The following is a 16,760-nucleotide window of genomic DNA, read 5'->3' as shown; positions in this document are numbered from 1 at the left end:
AATACGTTACTCACAGATGAAATTAAAACATTTATACTGTAGGAATACCAATTCAGTACATGTCAAAGTACACTGTCAGAGCGACGAATTGAATATTAAATTTTTGTATAAAACTGGCAACTCTGATGACTGAAAAAGGGTTCACCCTAGTGACTGTTTATTATTCTAATAAACAACGGTCAATAATTATACAAGATCGTGGCTATGATCGGTTATACGATGATTTTTTGGTTAGATTCTCTAGAGCTAGATTTGTAAAAGTTCAAAAATATATATAAATCGGTAACTATAAATGCAAAGTTACATATTTAGTGTTACAGGTGGTACTACGAATTTCGGGAAAAAAACATAAAACTACACGAAAACAATTTCTTTACGTTTTGTCTTAGGTTGCTGTCAGTGTGAAAGCGTCACGCGAAGCGTCTGGAAGAGCGTGCGAGCTAGTTACATTTGATCAAAGCAAACCTGTCAGAGTAAATGCGAAGCGAAAACAGTACATCGCATTGAATCGCTACGCTTCGCTTCGTGTTTCATCGAATATAAAGAATCATTCGTACTAAATCGTATGAATTTTGAAACTATCATTGCTTCGCTTCAGGAATTTTAAAATGAAATGTAACGAAGTGCGCACGTCACATTTTTGATCAATTATCCAAAAACTAGACAGAATTTCATAAAATAAAAATTACTTAAGTTTTCTGAATTAAATTAATCACAACTAAACTTTGGTTTGCCGCACTGTAATTGGATTTCGGGAATATATTATGATTTTAGAACTGAAAAATAGTGTTTAAAGTAAACTTCCACGAAGAATCTGAAAAGGCAACTCAAAATTTTCTAACAAGTATCAAAAACTTGTAGTAGGAAATGTTAGAGACATAACCGCGAGATTGACGTAGGACTGCTGTCTACAAGGGGCAGATCACTTTAAAAAGGCATATAAATTTTGGTACATTGTTCTACTAATAAATTATCAATTTCAAGTAAAATCTCATTGGATCAATGTAAAGTGCTTTGGATTTTGGAAAAGAGCCGAAGATTACCATTTCTCCCACTTTCAACACAGTTGACGATTATTTCCACAAGCAAAATTCCGTACCTCTCGTTAGGCGAACGACGCACAAAGTAAATCTACCACATGCTTGTGTGCCCTTCCCTACAGCGCTAACGTACCGCACCGAGTCGTGGCATCCATGAAGTTGGACGTCAAATTAATGTAGGGTAACGACTCCCTATTTCATCTGAGCTCCTATTTCCATCTCATCCCTTCACCTCATTACTTTGAACATGAATAATATTTTACAAGCTACCTGAACCAAACTGTGAAATGTTGTAAAATGATTATAAAAGCTATTGTCACACTTTTCCATTGAAAGAAATGGTTTTAAATTCTTCGGTGATCGTTTTTTTTTTTCATTTAAAATAAACTCACTTTTCAAATTTATTTATTTTTTTTTTTATTTTTATTTCTATATTTTATCTACTCTATTTTATATACTAATCGATTCGTTTAAAAACATGATCACTATTTCTCACAATTACACTACCATTGAATGCTGGATGACTTCATCATTAGTAACGTTCACTTGCCACTTGTTTAATTAACGATTAAAAACTTCAAAAATTACCCGACAAGCAATAAAAGTCTTCAAACATATGAGATGAAAGTTTTTCACTTAGTTCACTTGATTGCGCTTTGTTTTCATCTCATTTGGTTTCGCAAAGTTGTCAATTTATCTCATAATGATACAAAACAAAAATTGTTTTTCTTCTTCAAATTATCATCAAAAAGTAAAAGTTTTTGGTATCCGTGACATTAGTTTAATTATATTATTGATATTAATATTTCAGTAAAACTGTTTCGGCTTCGAATATTACCAGAACGAGCGTGTTAAATACTAATGAAATAACCATTGTGACAAATCTAGTAGCACTGGTTTCATTCCACTATACGTCAATATAACGCTGTTAAATGTGTGTGTTTCATCGGCTGTGCACAGAGATGCCAAATGTTTTTAAAGGAAACATGTATCTCTGCTCTGCTCTATTTGTTTTCACTAATAAAATGATGTTAAAAGATAATTCTTTATTTCCACTGTAACATGTGATTTGTCCGTTGAATAATAAACTTTTAAAGAATCACTGAAATCAAATACTAATAGATACTCAGAGAGAAAAGTCTAATTTTTAGTTCTCACTTTTTATGAACCTGTACAAATCTGTATTAAATTTAGGAAATCTGTCTAAAATCTGAACTTTGATTTAAATCAGTATGCGAACGCAAAAATCTATACAATACAGATAAATCTGTATAAATGGCATCTCTTGCTCTGCATTTTGTTTTACGAAGGGCTAAAGCCTAAATAGTAACAATTTCTCTTTTTGGTTTTATTTAAAGTTCACCAAATTAACTTTACAGTCAAATTTTAAATTCAAAGCGAAAGGTAACGGAAATGACCGAAAAATTTTTAAACGTTAAAATGATTTCAAACTGGTTCTAAAAATATCGTATATTGTCTCATAGTTGGCATTAGGCCGTTTTTAAGAAGAATTCTGACATTTTGAACCTGAGAGTGTAATAGTGGAATATTTTGTTTATATTGTTGTCGCCATTGCTAATTTATAGGATGAATAAAGGACCAACGATAGGATGGATAAAAATCTATTGAGATGAAATTAGGAGCAGAGTAGTGAACACATCATAAGTGTTTTTAGCTGTTTTATGAATATTAGTTAAATTTTCAAGAATTGTGAATGAATTCTCAACATTGAGCAAGGTGAATTAAGCAGTAATATGAAACAGTTATAGTGATTTTAGTGGCTAAATCGGGGTTTTGAGGCGACGTCCTTACAAATGAGATGAAATAGGGAGCCCTTACCCTATATGAGAAAATCCAAATAACTCTTTGCTTGATTCTATGTGGAGACACTGAAAATGGTTTGAAACTAAATGATTTGACCGTAATCGTGCATTATAACACTGCCATTTATGGCTCTTAGAACTGTCGATTTGTATGTGTATTCTCTCCGTTGTGTTTATACTTTGATAATTTGACACTTTTCTTTTTCTTTTCCTTCAATACCAACAACCAAATGCAACAGCAGATATACTCACCAAAGAACTAGTTGCTGTTTTTCTGCGTTTAGGCTGGATGAACGGAACCTCATATTCGCCATTGACTCACGGAAAGACCGAAATCAGCATTTTGACGAAAAAATTAGTTGACTTTCCACTATCTTGGCGTAGATGGCAGCCTGCGCAATGGATGTGTCTCCGTTGGTAGATTTTCTTATACTGAAGCTAGCAAACGTCCAACAGGGTCTATTGAAGGATTCGGTTGATTTTGATGTTTTGTATTGGGACTTGTTTTTTCATTATTTCAACAATGTTTACGTAATAAACGTAACATTAACACTTTCTTCCATTCGTTTCGTGAATGAATTAAAAAAATACTCAAAGAAGAAAAAGTGATTAAGGAATCAAACCTGGAGTAATTTCGTTACACTTTCGTGTTGTGAAATTTTGAAATTGCACCCAGGTGAGCATAGTAAAGAAAGACGTAGTCCAACGTCAAAATTTTGTTGTTGGGTTAAGTACAATCAGAGATATTCACGATCAAAACCTGTTCACTCTGACAGAGAGTAAATTTTGAAAAGGCATCCCATAGTAAAGCAAGTCATCGGCATGCGAGGAACGACGTTGAGAGCAAACTGTTCTTCCAAACGAACGGCTGTTGTCAATTTCCGTACATCCAGTTTTTAGCATCACGTATCACGCTTTGTTCATTACTATTTTCTGACAATTTTTTTTGTCATGATTTATTGAGAGAAAAATTTATGTGTCATTCGAAACTATCATCCATCTTAGTAGTCCTGCTGTCTTAGTCGGGTTCCTTGGAATAGTCCAAGGAGTGAGTGCACGGAATGAGCGAAATCATCATTTTGGCGAAAAAAATAGTTGTTTTTCTGAATTTAGGTAGTTATTTTTTAGACAACTAAAAAAATTTTTCCCTTGGTAATTCAGTTTTTCAAATTCTCATTCTCTTAATAATGATAAAATGTTACTTGAAATGGCTATTTTTTTAGTTGAATTCATCAATTAAACGTGCTGTCATTCTTGGATCTTATTTTTTTTTATCCAAAACTTTGTTTTGAACAAATATAAACCTAACTTTCTTTTTGTTTCGATACAGCCTTCAGCTAAAAAAAAAAACTATAACGAGTTGCAATATAGGTTGAAAGATACAACGAACTTCGTTTGATATATACAATTAGAGTGCAACATTCGAAACTCACTGCGCTGTTCCACGTAAAAAACATTATTACACACTGTCGCATCAAATGCGCACAAATTCTTTCCACTAAGAGTTTATGACATTTTATATATCGGTTCAGAAATTTTATATATGCATATATCGTAACACATGTGAAAAACATCAAAACTATTTGCAAGCAGCTTCAACAATATTATTCTTTTTAAAATGAATGTTCTGCTTTGACACTTCTCATAAGTTTTTGGCTAACAAACTTGTTAATAAAACCAATAACATTTTAGTTTTCTTTATGTCGTCTTTCAGTAGTGGTGGTGATAGATAGAGAGAGTCAAATTTTCTGTTTTTAATCAAAAAATTAGTGGCCAATGAGAATTTCGTGTTGGATTGAAATTTTTTCTGGTTTGTGTCCAGGATTCTCTAAAAACAAGAATTTTTTTTCAGGTAAATAAATTCTGAATTTCAACTAATTAAATAGTTATTTTGGAAATTTCGTTGTTAAAATCAGTAATACGAATTAGGTGCAGAGCTAATTTCGGTCGTTCCGTGTGGAAAGTAAACATTCGGAGTAGAACGATCAACATTTTGGGTTATGACCTAACGATGGTTCTCCAGTCCTCAAAACATGCCCTTATACACAGTTTACTAATGATCTTGTTGTATTTCCAGTTCGTCTCTTGGTCTCATTTCATCCAAAACAACAGAAGATCTTCTGACATCACCATGAACCTAATAATCCAACTAAAACTTTTCAGGAACTCTGGCGGGGCACACTCAACTGGACGGCGTGGCGAATAATGCTGCTGTTTATCGGTTTCATCGTTTGTCCACCGGTGTGGATTATCTTCACACTGCCACTGGGCCACAACTACTACAAGGTGCCCATCATCAAGTTCATGTCCTATCTGACCTCACACATCTACCTGATGATCCATCTGATGATCGTGGGAATCACGCCCATCTATCCGGTGGTTCGCGCCAGCCTCCTGCCCTACTGGTACGAGTGGGGTCTGTTGGTTTGGCTGAGCGGTTTGCTGCTGTTCGAGCTGACCAATCCCAGTGACAAATCCGGCCTGGGGAGCATCAAGGTACTGGTGCTGCTATTTGGCATCATCGGCGTCGGGGTGCACGTTTCTGGGATGCTGTACGTGCAGAAGATGTACTGGCCAACGCTGCTGTACTGCCGAAATCAACTGTTTGCGTTGTCCTTTCTGTTGGCTTGTGTGCAAATTTTAGATTTCCTATCCTTTCATCACCTGTTCGGTCCATGGGCCATCATCATTGGTGATCTGCTGAAGGATTTGGCTCGGTTTCTGGCCGTGCTGGCAATCTTCGTGTTCGGTTTTTCGATGCACATCGTGGCGCTGAATCAATCCTTCAAGAATCTCGACCCGGACGAGGTCCGGCGGCTCCCGTTAGCCAACCGGAACAAGCAAGCGTTCAGTGACGGTAAGTTCTTAGGCTGCTGGTTGATCCGTTGATCGATGGATCGTAAGTAAATAGTACTAATAAATGTACCGATATCCGAAGTGATTACGATGACCGTTGCGAGCCGTATGAGGAAGGGTCGCGATTAATAAGAAGATTGATTACAGTTTATTTTTCAAATTTGCATGAACTAGAGTCACTAAAAACAGGTAGTATTTTGTCACAATATTTAGTAGTAAATCTTTGAACGATATTTTATTTAATCATTTTTGACATTTTCACTTACCCCGTTGATACTAGATCTCGAAAAGGTAATTTTTCATATGAATGTAATTTACTAATTATTGGAAAATGATAGATCCAGTATCAGCAACCTCCTGGCGGTCAGCGAGAATTCACGCTCGTTTCGATCGAGATTGAGTTCTTGGTGGCTTCCACGAGTTTCAATATCTTCCGATTCCGTCTTTATTCTGTCACTCTAAGCTCACTTTTTCCACAACTTTCCTATCGCAGAAGATGATTTCTATTCAGATGAAGACGGAGATTACTATAGCGATGAAGTTGAACGCATTAAACGTGCCGCCGGAGGCGGTGCGAGCACAGACTATCGCCGCAAACATAAAACCGACAGTAAGTGTTCGATTTTACGAGCTAAGCAAAAGTTACAGTGGAAAGTCAAAATTTTTTAACCTGTAAAATAACAACCAAAAACCCAACAAAGCGAATGCGGAATGTCACTGCACGAATTTCGATGGTCGGCATGAACACTGTGTTTTATGTTTAGTTTTGTTATTGTCCTTTGTGATCCGTGTCTTTGAAAAAATCGTCAGTGTTGTTCCATAAACGGCCTTAATTATGGTTATATTTTCGGAATGTTCGAAGCTCATGATCTGTGACTGCATCCGCGCTAACTTCGGTTAATTTTTCTCGATGTTTTCTGTTCATCTTTTCTGTCATGTCGATGGCGATGTGCTAAACTGTATTCACCAGATTGTAACATACGTTGGCGAATGTGATCTAATCTTTGTCTAATTCTGATTGAACGCTTATTTCTTCCTGTTTCATGTTTCTATGCACGGATTTTATCGGTTTCTGGCATGCACAAGTACTCTGTTGTTTGATTTCATTTCATTACTTCAACCTGGGCTGTTCACGAGGATTTTATTTCTGGCGAATCGCATGGAGATTGGATGGCACGGACTGACTGGAATGGCTCAAGCGAATCTATCACCGAGGGAGCTGGTGTTGGCAACGTTGTTGAAATGGCACAATTTGCTCGACCACGATTGTTTTTTAAACTTTTCCGTTGCGTTAAGTTAGTTTTACCTTCCGCAAAATAAATGCACAAAAATTTTGCCCGTTATTGTAGTTATGTTTTAGATGCACTGTTTGTAAAACCAAATTTTTGTAAATGAATTGAGTCGAGAGCTCAGAAATTGTCGGGTTGTTGTATATTCCAGCAATGTGAAATGTATACGAATAAAACAATATTTTAATACCTCTATCGGTCTACCTCGGGCATTGAGGGATTCCAGAAGCTCGATGTTCTGATAACCGTCGCCACAGGTGCAGATACCGCTCTCCGAGAGCCCAACACGTCGAAGATGTGCGTTGGAAGTGTAGTGATTTGACATGAGCCGTGACATAACACGAAAGAAATCGCGACTCACGTTCATCCCCCTGAACCAAGGTTTCGTCGATACACTAGGGATAATGGAATGTAGCCATCGTCCCAGTTCGCCATTGCTCCATGAAGTTTGTCAGCTTTCGAGAGTTTTATGGCGAGAGATACTGAAAAATTCATTAAAGCAAATTGGTCTTTAATAAGTATAACCTTCTAATACGCCCACCCTAGCCAACGAGTCTGACTTTTCATTGCCCGGAGTGGAACAATGCGATGGGACCCAGACTAAGGATATTAAATACGACCGTTCAGATAAAGCTCTCAAATGTTTCCGTGCTTTCCCCAGGAAATATGGGGGATACTTTCCAGGCCTCATTGTCCGGAGAGCCTCTATTAAACCTAGACTGTCCGTGACGATGAAGTAATAGTCTTTGGGCAAGGTTTCAGTGATCTCAAGGGTATACTGAATAGCAGCTAATTCTGCAACGTAAACTGAAGTCGGATCACTGAGTTTCTAAGACCACTTGAGGGCGAACGTCATCCGGAATTCCACGAATCTCTTCTCTCATGGATGTGTCGAAAAACACAGTAGAATTAGAAGTATCTAGTAAATGAGCACAGTTCGATACAAACGAAGAAGCATTAATATTCTGAGCCATGTAATAAAAATACAAGGACATAGAACGGGTCTGAGAATTTAACTCGACAAGCATTTCGAAGTTTTCAATCACCATCGGATTCAGGATGTCGCATCGGATTAGCAATCGATATGAGAGATCCCAGAATTGGTTTTTCAACGGTAAGACGCCCGCCAGCATTTCAAACGATACTGAATTCTTTCCAGCTTGATGAAATGGGTATTCGCCGTGGATCGGAAGCAGAAGCATTCGTATTCCATCACGGACAATATCGTTGTTTGGTACAAACCAGCTCATTTTTCCCGACAGAGCTCGATACCCATTTGAAGAGCCCATACTGACAATTGTTCGAGGGTATCTTGCAATGGTCCTTGGAGTCGGCAAGTTGTCTTAGCATGCAAGATGAGTTAATACATTCATCGGCATCTTTTACGTAAAAGTTGTATAAAAGGGGACTTAAGCATGAGCCCCGAGGAAGACCCATGTAGCTGAATTGTGTTGTCGACAAATTACCATGCGCGAAATACATGTGTTGCTCGGACAATAGATTAAATAAAAAGTTGTCCAAAACTGGCGAAAGATCATGCTGATGCAGCTTCTTAGATAGGATATTTATAGAAACTGACTCAAAAGCTTCCTGGATGTTCGGTTGTTATTGAACCCGGATTGGCGGTTCAATGCATAAGGCACTGGTCTTACAAGCCTGTTGTCGTATGTTCGAACCCCGACCTGGAAGGATTCTTATGGCGTTTTTCATTTAAAAATACTGGTGGCGTGGATTGCTCTAGTTTTGCACTTTTGAGCAGAAATGGCAATGAAACACTGTGAAAAAATTGCACTTCTACTCGAAAGTGCAAAACCAGAGCAATCCACGACACCAGTGTTTTTGAATGAAAAACTGCATTAGTGTCAATAGGATCGTACTACTAGTTTTGCAATGATTCTGTACGCTATGAATCGGCAGCGAAATCTATGAAACAGAAAGGCCAAATTCCACAAAAGAAATGTGTAAAGCCAGGACTTTGCTTTATTGTTCTGTTGTGAGAAACGCAACAGAAGTTTTGGCCCTGCGAAAACCAAATTGTGTATTCGAAAGCAAGCCATTAGTCTCGAACCAATTGTCTAGACCAGGGTTCCCAAAGTGGTTGAATTTTTCACATCGAAATTAAAAAAGCAAGAAATTGAATTTTCATAGGAATTTGTTGATGGGGGTCTGATGTCTAAGATAATTTTAGTAAAGGGGTCCATGACCCAAAATAGTAAAGGAACCCCTGGTCTAGACGAAAAAGAATATGTCCAGTCATGTGGAACAATATTATCCACAAGGGACATATTGAATAAGTTCAAATTTTTGGCAGTCGGGCAAATTTTTCAGCAAGTTGAATTTGATTCTGTCTAACCTTGGGGCTTTATTGTTACACGGCAAGAGCGCAAGTTCTCACTATATCAACGAAAACGGTTTTTCGTTTGTATTTGATGTCGCGGCGCGGGTGATCTTCTGTTCCGGAACAGAATCGGAGCATACTTTTTTGCAAAATCAAATATCCAGCGGTTGGAATACATTTCTTTTGATAATCCGTCTACGAATCGACGCCAATAATCGCGTTTCTTCGCTTTAATCAAGCTTTCCATTTTAACGTCCAATGTCGCGTAGTTTCTATAATTATCAGGTGTTCCGTTTTTCCTAAACTTGATAATTGATGAAACTTTTTTCGCGCCTAATTTTGAGCACTCTTTGTCCCCCACGAGTTGGGAGGACGGATGCTAGTTTTCGCGCCGGTTACACGTTTCGTCTGAGCTTGAATCGCAGAATCAAGCCAACCGTAAACGTGTACTCTTCCTTCGGATGTTGTTTCTAGTTTCTCAGACATCGAATTTGCGTAGTATTTCCAATCAATATTTTGTGTGAGGTCATGCGAAACATTGATTGTCTCCGATGGTCCTTATCCGCTGGCGATTGAAATAACGATAGGTAGATGATCACTACCGTAGGGATCAGGGATTACCTCTCACTTGGGGGTGCAGGAATCCGTGTCATTTCTCCCGTATTCAAGATTGACATAATAAAGTTGTCGCAAATATCATGGATCATAACTGATCTGTTATCGTCGTGAAGACAACCCCAGCCCATACCGTGTGAGTTAAAGTATCCTAAAACCAACGTCTGTGCGGGAACGAGCTCCATGATATCACTGAGCCGCCGACGCCCAACCGAGGCTTTTGGATGAATATAGATGGAAAAAATGCAAAGTACCTTGCCTTTGATTGTAACATAACATGCGACAACTGCAATTTCTGGTATCAAGGGAAGGTTAATTCGATAGAATGAATAGCACTCTTTGATCCCCAAAAGTACTCCTTCATAGGAATAATCTCAATCCATAGGAATAATGCAAAAACTATGGAATTTTAAGGGTATTTCAGAAGTTAACCAAGCTTCGCACAATGCAAATTCGTCGCATTTTAAATCTGTTACTAGAAATTTGAAAGGATTTATTATTGGGACGATACTTTTATAATTCCACTGTAGAACAGTGATTGTACTCGTGACATCTGTGGTTGACTTAACCATCGAAGGATACGATCGTTGAAAGAAGGGGTCATTTTGCAGTCAATTGTTTAGAAATGTTTTAACTGTACGAATGAAAGCCATTATCAGGCTTTTAGGAGGTTCACAAATATAGAAGGTAAACAGGATCCAAGCCACAATATCTGGTAATTTTTGATACTGATTTTTAGGGACTTTTGAGGTTTCTGTAGTCCAGGAAGTGGTGAATATTCTTGCTCAGAAATAAATTTTCCAAGACTTGGAGTTTTTTGCTTCGGTTTTTTTGGCACCACTTTCAGTTGCAATTTTTGGGATCCCCTCTGGACATCTTTGAACCCTTAATATGAGGCTTTATAAGAGGATATATTTCTTCTCTTTCTGTATGACAAGCTATGAGGGACAGTCGAAGATGTACCTGCGAGAGGGTCATCATAATCGCTCTCGTCAGTTGATAAGGGGTCATGCATAAACCACGTTGACTGTTTTGTACGTAGTCACATTTTTTTTATTTCAAGAAATAAAATTACGAAAATCAGTCAACCAACCCAGTTGTTTAACAGCTAAGGCAAGACAGATCCGAAAAAAGTAAATGTCTAGCATTGCGGAAATGCGAATTTGCGAAAAATACACGTCAGAGGCAGAACTAGAACCTTTCTATTAAAATTTTTCCTTTGAATCTTTTTACGAAGAAAACCGATTTTGTTTTCTATTGTTCATCTCGAAAAAACGTTTGACAATCATTGTATCTGATTTCCGCCTGAGATTTTTTTTTATTTATAGAGGCTTTAACATTAATGTCATTCACCTCTTCGGGCTAGAAAAACTTTCTGACCCTATGTGCGGGGTTGGGAATCGAACCCAGGCGGGCTGCGTGAAAAGCATCGACTTACCCATCACGCTATACCCGTCCCCTAAACGCTTGAGATTTGATGACACCACCAGTGAACGACTTTTAAAGTCAAAAACGATATAACTAAACTAACTTTCAACACAAATGGTACATTGCTTTGCTCGCTTTGGGGCTGGTGGTATCGGTTTGTTGAAAAACAAATTTCATCTAGACCATTTATTAAGTATTTCTAGTAACCCTGCTCGAGAGAATGGTTATTTCTAGCAGCTCGGTAGTTATTTTCCAAAATATTGAATGAAAATTGTTGCAAAAGCAATTATAATTTATAACCTTGAGTAAAAATTACTTCTGTGAAACTTCTTTTATATTAACAGTAAAAAAAACAATAAGAAATTTCAATATATTGTCAAACTCTAAATTCTTACGTTCACTGTATTGCAGTCAATATACCATTTGTTATCGTTTCATTTTCAGTGCAAAATAAATCCAAATAATTTTCCATTAGTCAAACTTTGAATTGGGCCGTAGTATTAGATAAACTTAACAACTTGATAAAAATAATTCGATAGTTATGTAGAATTTTAACCAAAAGTAAAAATCATTCGCGAAACGGTTCACAACCCAAGTGCACAAACAGTAAATTTTATCAATCATCGGGGGGATAAAACAGTTATAAATTTTGGTCTATGTGGTGGCGTTCAACAAAAGAGTGCTTGGAATGTTGTTCAAGGGAATGCTTCATTTCATCCTTGCGCAGTTTGTACGCGGAACAATCAGAGAGGTAATGCGGCCCATTCTTACAATAGAGACTTTTTTCACCCGTACACAAAAACGACCTCGCAAGTCAGTCTCGGATCGGTGATCACGCCGTCAATCTCGACTTCGCGAGCAGGAATGTACACGTGATACTCTCGCGTGAGAAGCACACATTGAACGATCTCGTTAGCCTATTTAGCCTATTTAGCCCAGCTTTAGTGTCATCAGGGGCTGTCCATAAAAGACGTCATGCTGCAAGGGGGAGGGGGTGTTTCACAAAACGTAACCTTTTGTGACAGGGGGAAGGAAGGAGGGTTGTTGGAATGTGACGTCCAATATTTTCAATCAGCGCATTTTTTAAATAACTAATTATATTACTGCTTTGCCCTATTTTCATGAAAAAATCTCCACAATAGACGTTTACATTCTATACGAAAACGTGTATTTGTTGATGCAAAAGCTTCTTCTTTTAAATTCGGAAATGAATGATGCAAAAGATCATTTCTATTGTGATAGCAAAAGTGCATGGAGGGTGAGTAAATTAGCGAAATTAATAAATTTTGCCTAATATGAGTATAAAAAGGATGCCTTCAAACGGTTTAACTTAAGTTATGCACTGACAATTTTAGTCAATGTATATGAGTTTGGGTGCAGCAATCGCTTGGAATTATGGATTTTTAACTTTCGGAAATCTTATGATAGGTAGTAAGCAGATGTGGATAATAACCACACAAAGAATAAAAGAATTTCAAAAAGTTTGTTTGGTCGGTCGCATCGAAATTTCATGCTTCTTGATGTATTTAAAATTCATTCAGCAAAACCATGTTGGCGGAGTAATATCAATAAAACCTGCAAATAATATTACCATATATGCTGTGATTATCAATAATTATAATGATAAGGAAAACATGTTCAATCATAAAGCCTGTCATGCAGCTGATTAAATTACCCTGTTTAGCTTAAATATCATACACACAAGTAACAGCCCGGGTAGAAGTGATTTGCAAACCAATTATTAAAACCAAACATCTCTATGGTAGAAAATAACATTATTTAGTTTGAAATAAGAATTAAAATATCAAAAATCATTGCAAAGTCTGCATGCGAAAATAGCTACCAAATATAAAATTCCATCATTGTAACTTCAAAGCAAGAGCAAAACATTTATAGAAAACGAGTTTTTCAGTAATTTTATTTTCTAGCTTTGAGAATAGTATATCATAAGAATTTCTCTTATCTTATTCTGATGCAGTATATTCAATTATATTCCATTTGAAAAAGGAACCACTGGATTAATTGTACTTAATGAAATTGGTATGCCTCATCAATAACGAAATAAGATATAATAACAAATCTTGATGCTAAATAGATTTTGTCTAATCTATCAAGAAGATTCCTTCGATTAAATATCAAGAAAATATGAAGTATTGCTATGACAGCACAGGAACGTCAATACAAGATATGATGGTAATACCCGCATATACATGGCTGCCAGATGGCTGACTAAACGCTGCCAGCGGGGAAAATATGGCTGGCAGACATTCTGGTGACCGACTGGTGAGGCAGGTGAGGCTGACGGATATTCAACACAAACGATACAACCGTATCCACCAGGATTCTTACACATCGAAATCTTTGACATTTTCAGCGAAGGTAAAAAGATCAAAACGCTCGGCTAACTAAGATACAGGCGACTATGTTTTGCAAATTGTATTTGACAGCAAGACCAAATCTGATCGAATCATCCAATGATTGAACTAACATGACTCAAGAATCATTTTAACTCAAAATCACTACCAATTTTGTGTGACGGAAGATCCGTTACGATTTTGATCGATGTGGTTTAAAGATCACTGATCACTGATCAGGAGTGATCTTTATTGGGAAAGATCACAAGCGATCTTCTTCGGCAGTGATCTCGATTTGATGAGGTTTTGAACTTTATTTTCTCAGCCCTATATGCTATACTAGGTAAATATTTTTCCTTAGCTAAAGAAATAATATATCTGTGTACCCCTAGGAGAATTAAAACAGATGATTTAAATGTTTCATCAATTCCAATCAAATACTTAATATTAATATCAATAAAATAATTTCGATGGTTTTGTAATTTTACAGATATTTTCAAATCTAATGACCGCATGTAATAAATCGATTTTTCCCTCATATTTGTATGGTTTGTCATACATATTAAGATGATTTTTATTCATTTTGCATTCGTGACATGTGACATAGGGGAGGTGCCCAAGTAGGACATGTAACTTGTCCATAAAAAAGTGCAATTTTTGTTTATTGCGATTGGTCAACTGTTTTAACTTTGGTATATGAAAAACTAATATTAATCACAAAAAAGTTCTAACTAAACACATTTCGACTTTTTAGCTATAAATTTCATATGACGAAAATAAAAATATGAATATTATTTTGTATGTCGATGTTCTGATACCTAAAATATCGAAGGCGCGCATGTTTTCAATAAGTACAATGATCAACTTCACCATAAATATCGAATGGCACTTAGATTTTGAGTAGATATAGTGAATTTAAAGAATATTGAATACTATATTTTAGCTCTCATTATCGGATGCCAATTTTTGGTCGTAAATGTTGAATGGGAAAAACATCAACAAATTGTAACTTAACACAAACTTATATTTTCTGTTTCATTGTGACTGATGTGCGCGCTGAATCAAATCAAATATTCGTTACTGAGAAGTTGTTTGGCAACCCTTGGTAAGTCGCACAAGCTTTTCAGGTTACATAGCAGTTATAATGTACGTTGCAAAGTCTTCAACTTGGTCCATGAATTTGTGTCATATAAGTTACTGTCTTTGAAGTGTAATAACGTGTGCTACTTGGGTGGGGGTCTTTGCTGCTGTGACAATTTGTGACAAAGGGGGGGGGGGGGGGGGTGGGGAGTCAAAAATTGCCAAAAAAAGCGTGACGTCTTTTATGAACAGCCCCTCAGAAGCATTCACTTCTTCATCTGGGAGAAGGTCAGGCAAATTGGAATCTTCCGACATGGCACATGGCACAGCTTACTATACGTGCGGGAAAAATTAGGAGGGCAACCCTTGTTGTTATTTCACAATAAACAATCTCTAAACGATATCCAAGCCAACAGTATCACACATAATGTAGTTGTGCATGTGTGCAAAAAAAATCTCCAAGAGAAAATAAGCACACAGAACCGGTTCACGACGCCACACGATCACTATTCAAAGTATTTAGTATTTCAATACACTAGTAGTTGAAACTGCCTAATGGTATTGTTTCTACTGTTTTGTGTTGGTCTGGTGCACTAGCTTACAGAAACAAAAGATTAATATTTAATTGACCCAGAAGCGGATTAGCACGGATTAACACACAACTGCTCTACCACGAATTAGCATGCGAACGGTACGACGGTCGCGTAAGGAATGTACCAAAACTTGTCTAAGGGTTTACTTAGCTATTGAAGAATTCAATCAGTGTGATCACCACGAGATAGCGTTATGGTGATTTTTTTGACATATCCCATGTATTTAGAAAAATTTTGGACGAATTTTTCAACTTACCTGCACTCCAAAAAAATTTGAATTTTACAGGCGAATTAATCCCTCATACGATGTAATTCATAAAGACTTAATTTGTCAAATGACGGAAAAATTTATTTGTAATGACTCAATGTTAGATGAGCTTGAATTTTACTGGTTTCGACTGTAACTTGCGTTCTACTAGCAGGTGCGACTGTATGCATTTAAATGCACCTTTCACCGGCCAATCAGACGCATGCTTCTGTGGCTCAGTCGATTATCAGACGAACTTGCGATCCAATGATTCTTGGTTCAAGTCGCGGTGGGTTGCTACAAAATTCTTTTTTTTTTATTTCAATGAATTTCATGTCATGGAGTTTTAGACACAATATTAAATGTTCTTCCACGTAAATTTGCGTGAACAGCGATGCTCCATTTATGTGCATCTAATAACATGTAAAAATTTTTAAGTCTGTGAGTTTGAACAAATGCAGATGGCAAAACCTTACAAATATGGTTAAAAAATGATTATTCACGTTTTGTCATCCAACGTATGATTTGAAATTGTCCCATACACTTGAAGATCTCGGATGAAATTTGAAATTTTCAGTTCACATACAGATTTGATTTAGGTGATAAAACATGAGTAAATAGACGAGTAGAACAACTTTTGATAATAATTTATCAATTAATCTCAAAATCCAACCATAAAAACATAGAATGTCCCAGATATGAAAACAGTACCCAACGACACTTCTTCGAATTTGATATTTCATCTTACGTTTTCTCTATAAATATCAAACAAACATACCTTGGAAAGATTCTGAATCATAAATGAACGATTTTTTTCACCAAATTTTTACAAGTTTTTGTAAGTTAGTATTCGATTCATAAGAAAAAATAAATAAAAACTCTGAACTTTGTTCGAATCTTCAGGCAAAATCTGAAAATTATCACCATCGCTTAGTTCTAAGCTCGCCACTCGAGCAGCGCAACGATCGCAGAAGAGTTGGTTGGATCCGTCAATTGTTCTATAAACTTGCCTTTCTGTTTCAACAGACTTTGCAGTCGATTCAAAAAATCAAAAAAGACAATTGCATGTTTAGTGCAATGATCCTACATGAAAATTA

General features: G+C 36.7%; 1 protein-coding gene across 9 annotated transcripts in view; it reads left to right on the top strand.

Moving 5' to 3' along the window:
* LOC131428201 (serine/threonine-protein phosphatase 6 regulatory ankyrin repeat subunit A) overlaps positions 1 to 16,760 on the top strand; it is a 169,908-nt gene that overhangs the window by 135,939 nt on the left and 17,209 nt on the right. For all 9 annotated transcript variants that reach the window (XM_058591938.1, XM_058591945.1, XM_058591944.1 and 6 more), the window contains one exon: positions 5,027 to 5,720. In XM_058591938.1, coding sequence (XP_058447921.1) covers positions 5,027 to 5,720 — 694 coding nt within the window. The remainder of the gene's footprint in view (positions 1 to 5,026; positions 5,721 to 16,760) is intronic.

The sequence above is a fragment of the Malaya genurostris genome, chromosome 2 (genome assembly GCF_030247185.1).
Source record: "Malaya genurostris strain Urasoe2022 chromosome 2, Malgen_1.1, whole genome shotgun sequence".
NCBI classification, from domain to species: domain Eukaryota; kingdom Metazoa; phylum Arthropoda; class Insecta; order Diptera; family Culicidae; genus Malaya; species Malaya genurostris.
Note: the sequence above shows the minus strand (reverse complement) of the source record. Positions and strands in the feature narration are given on the sequence as shown.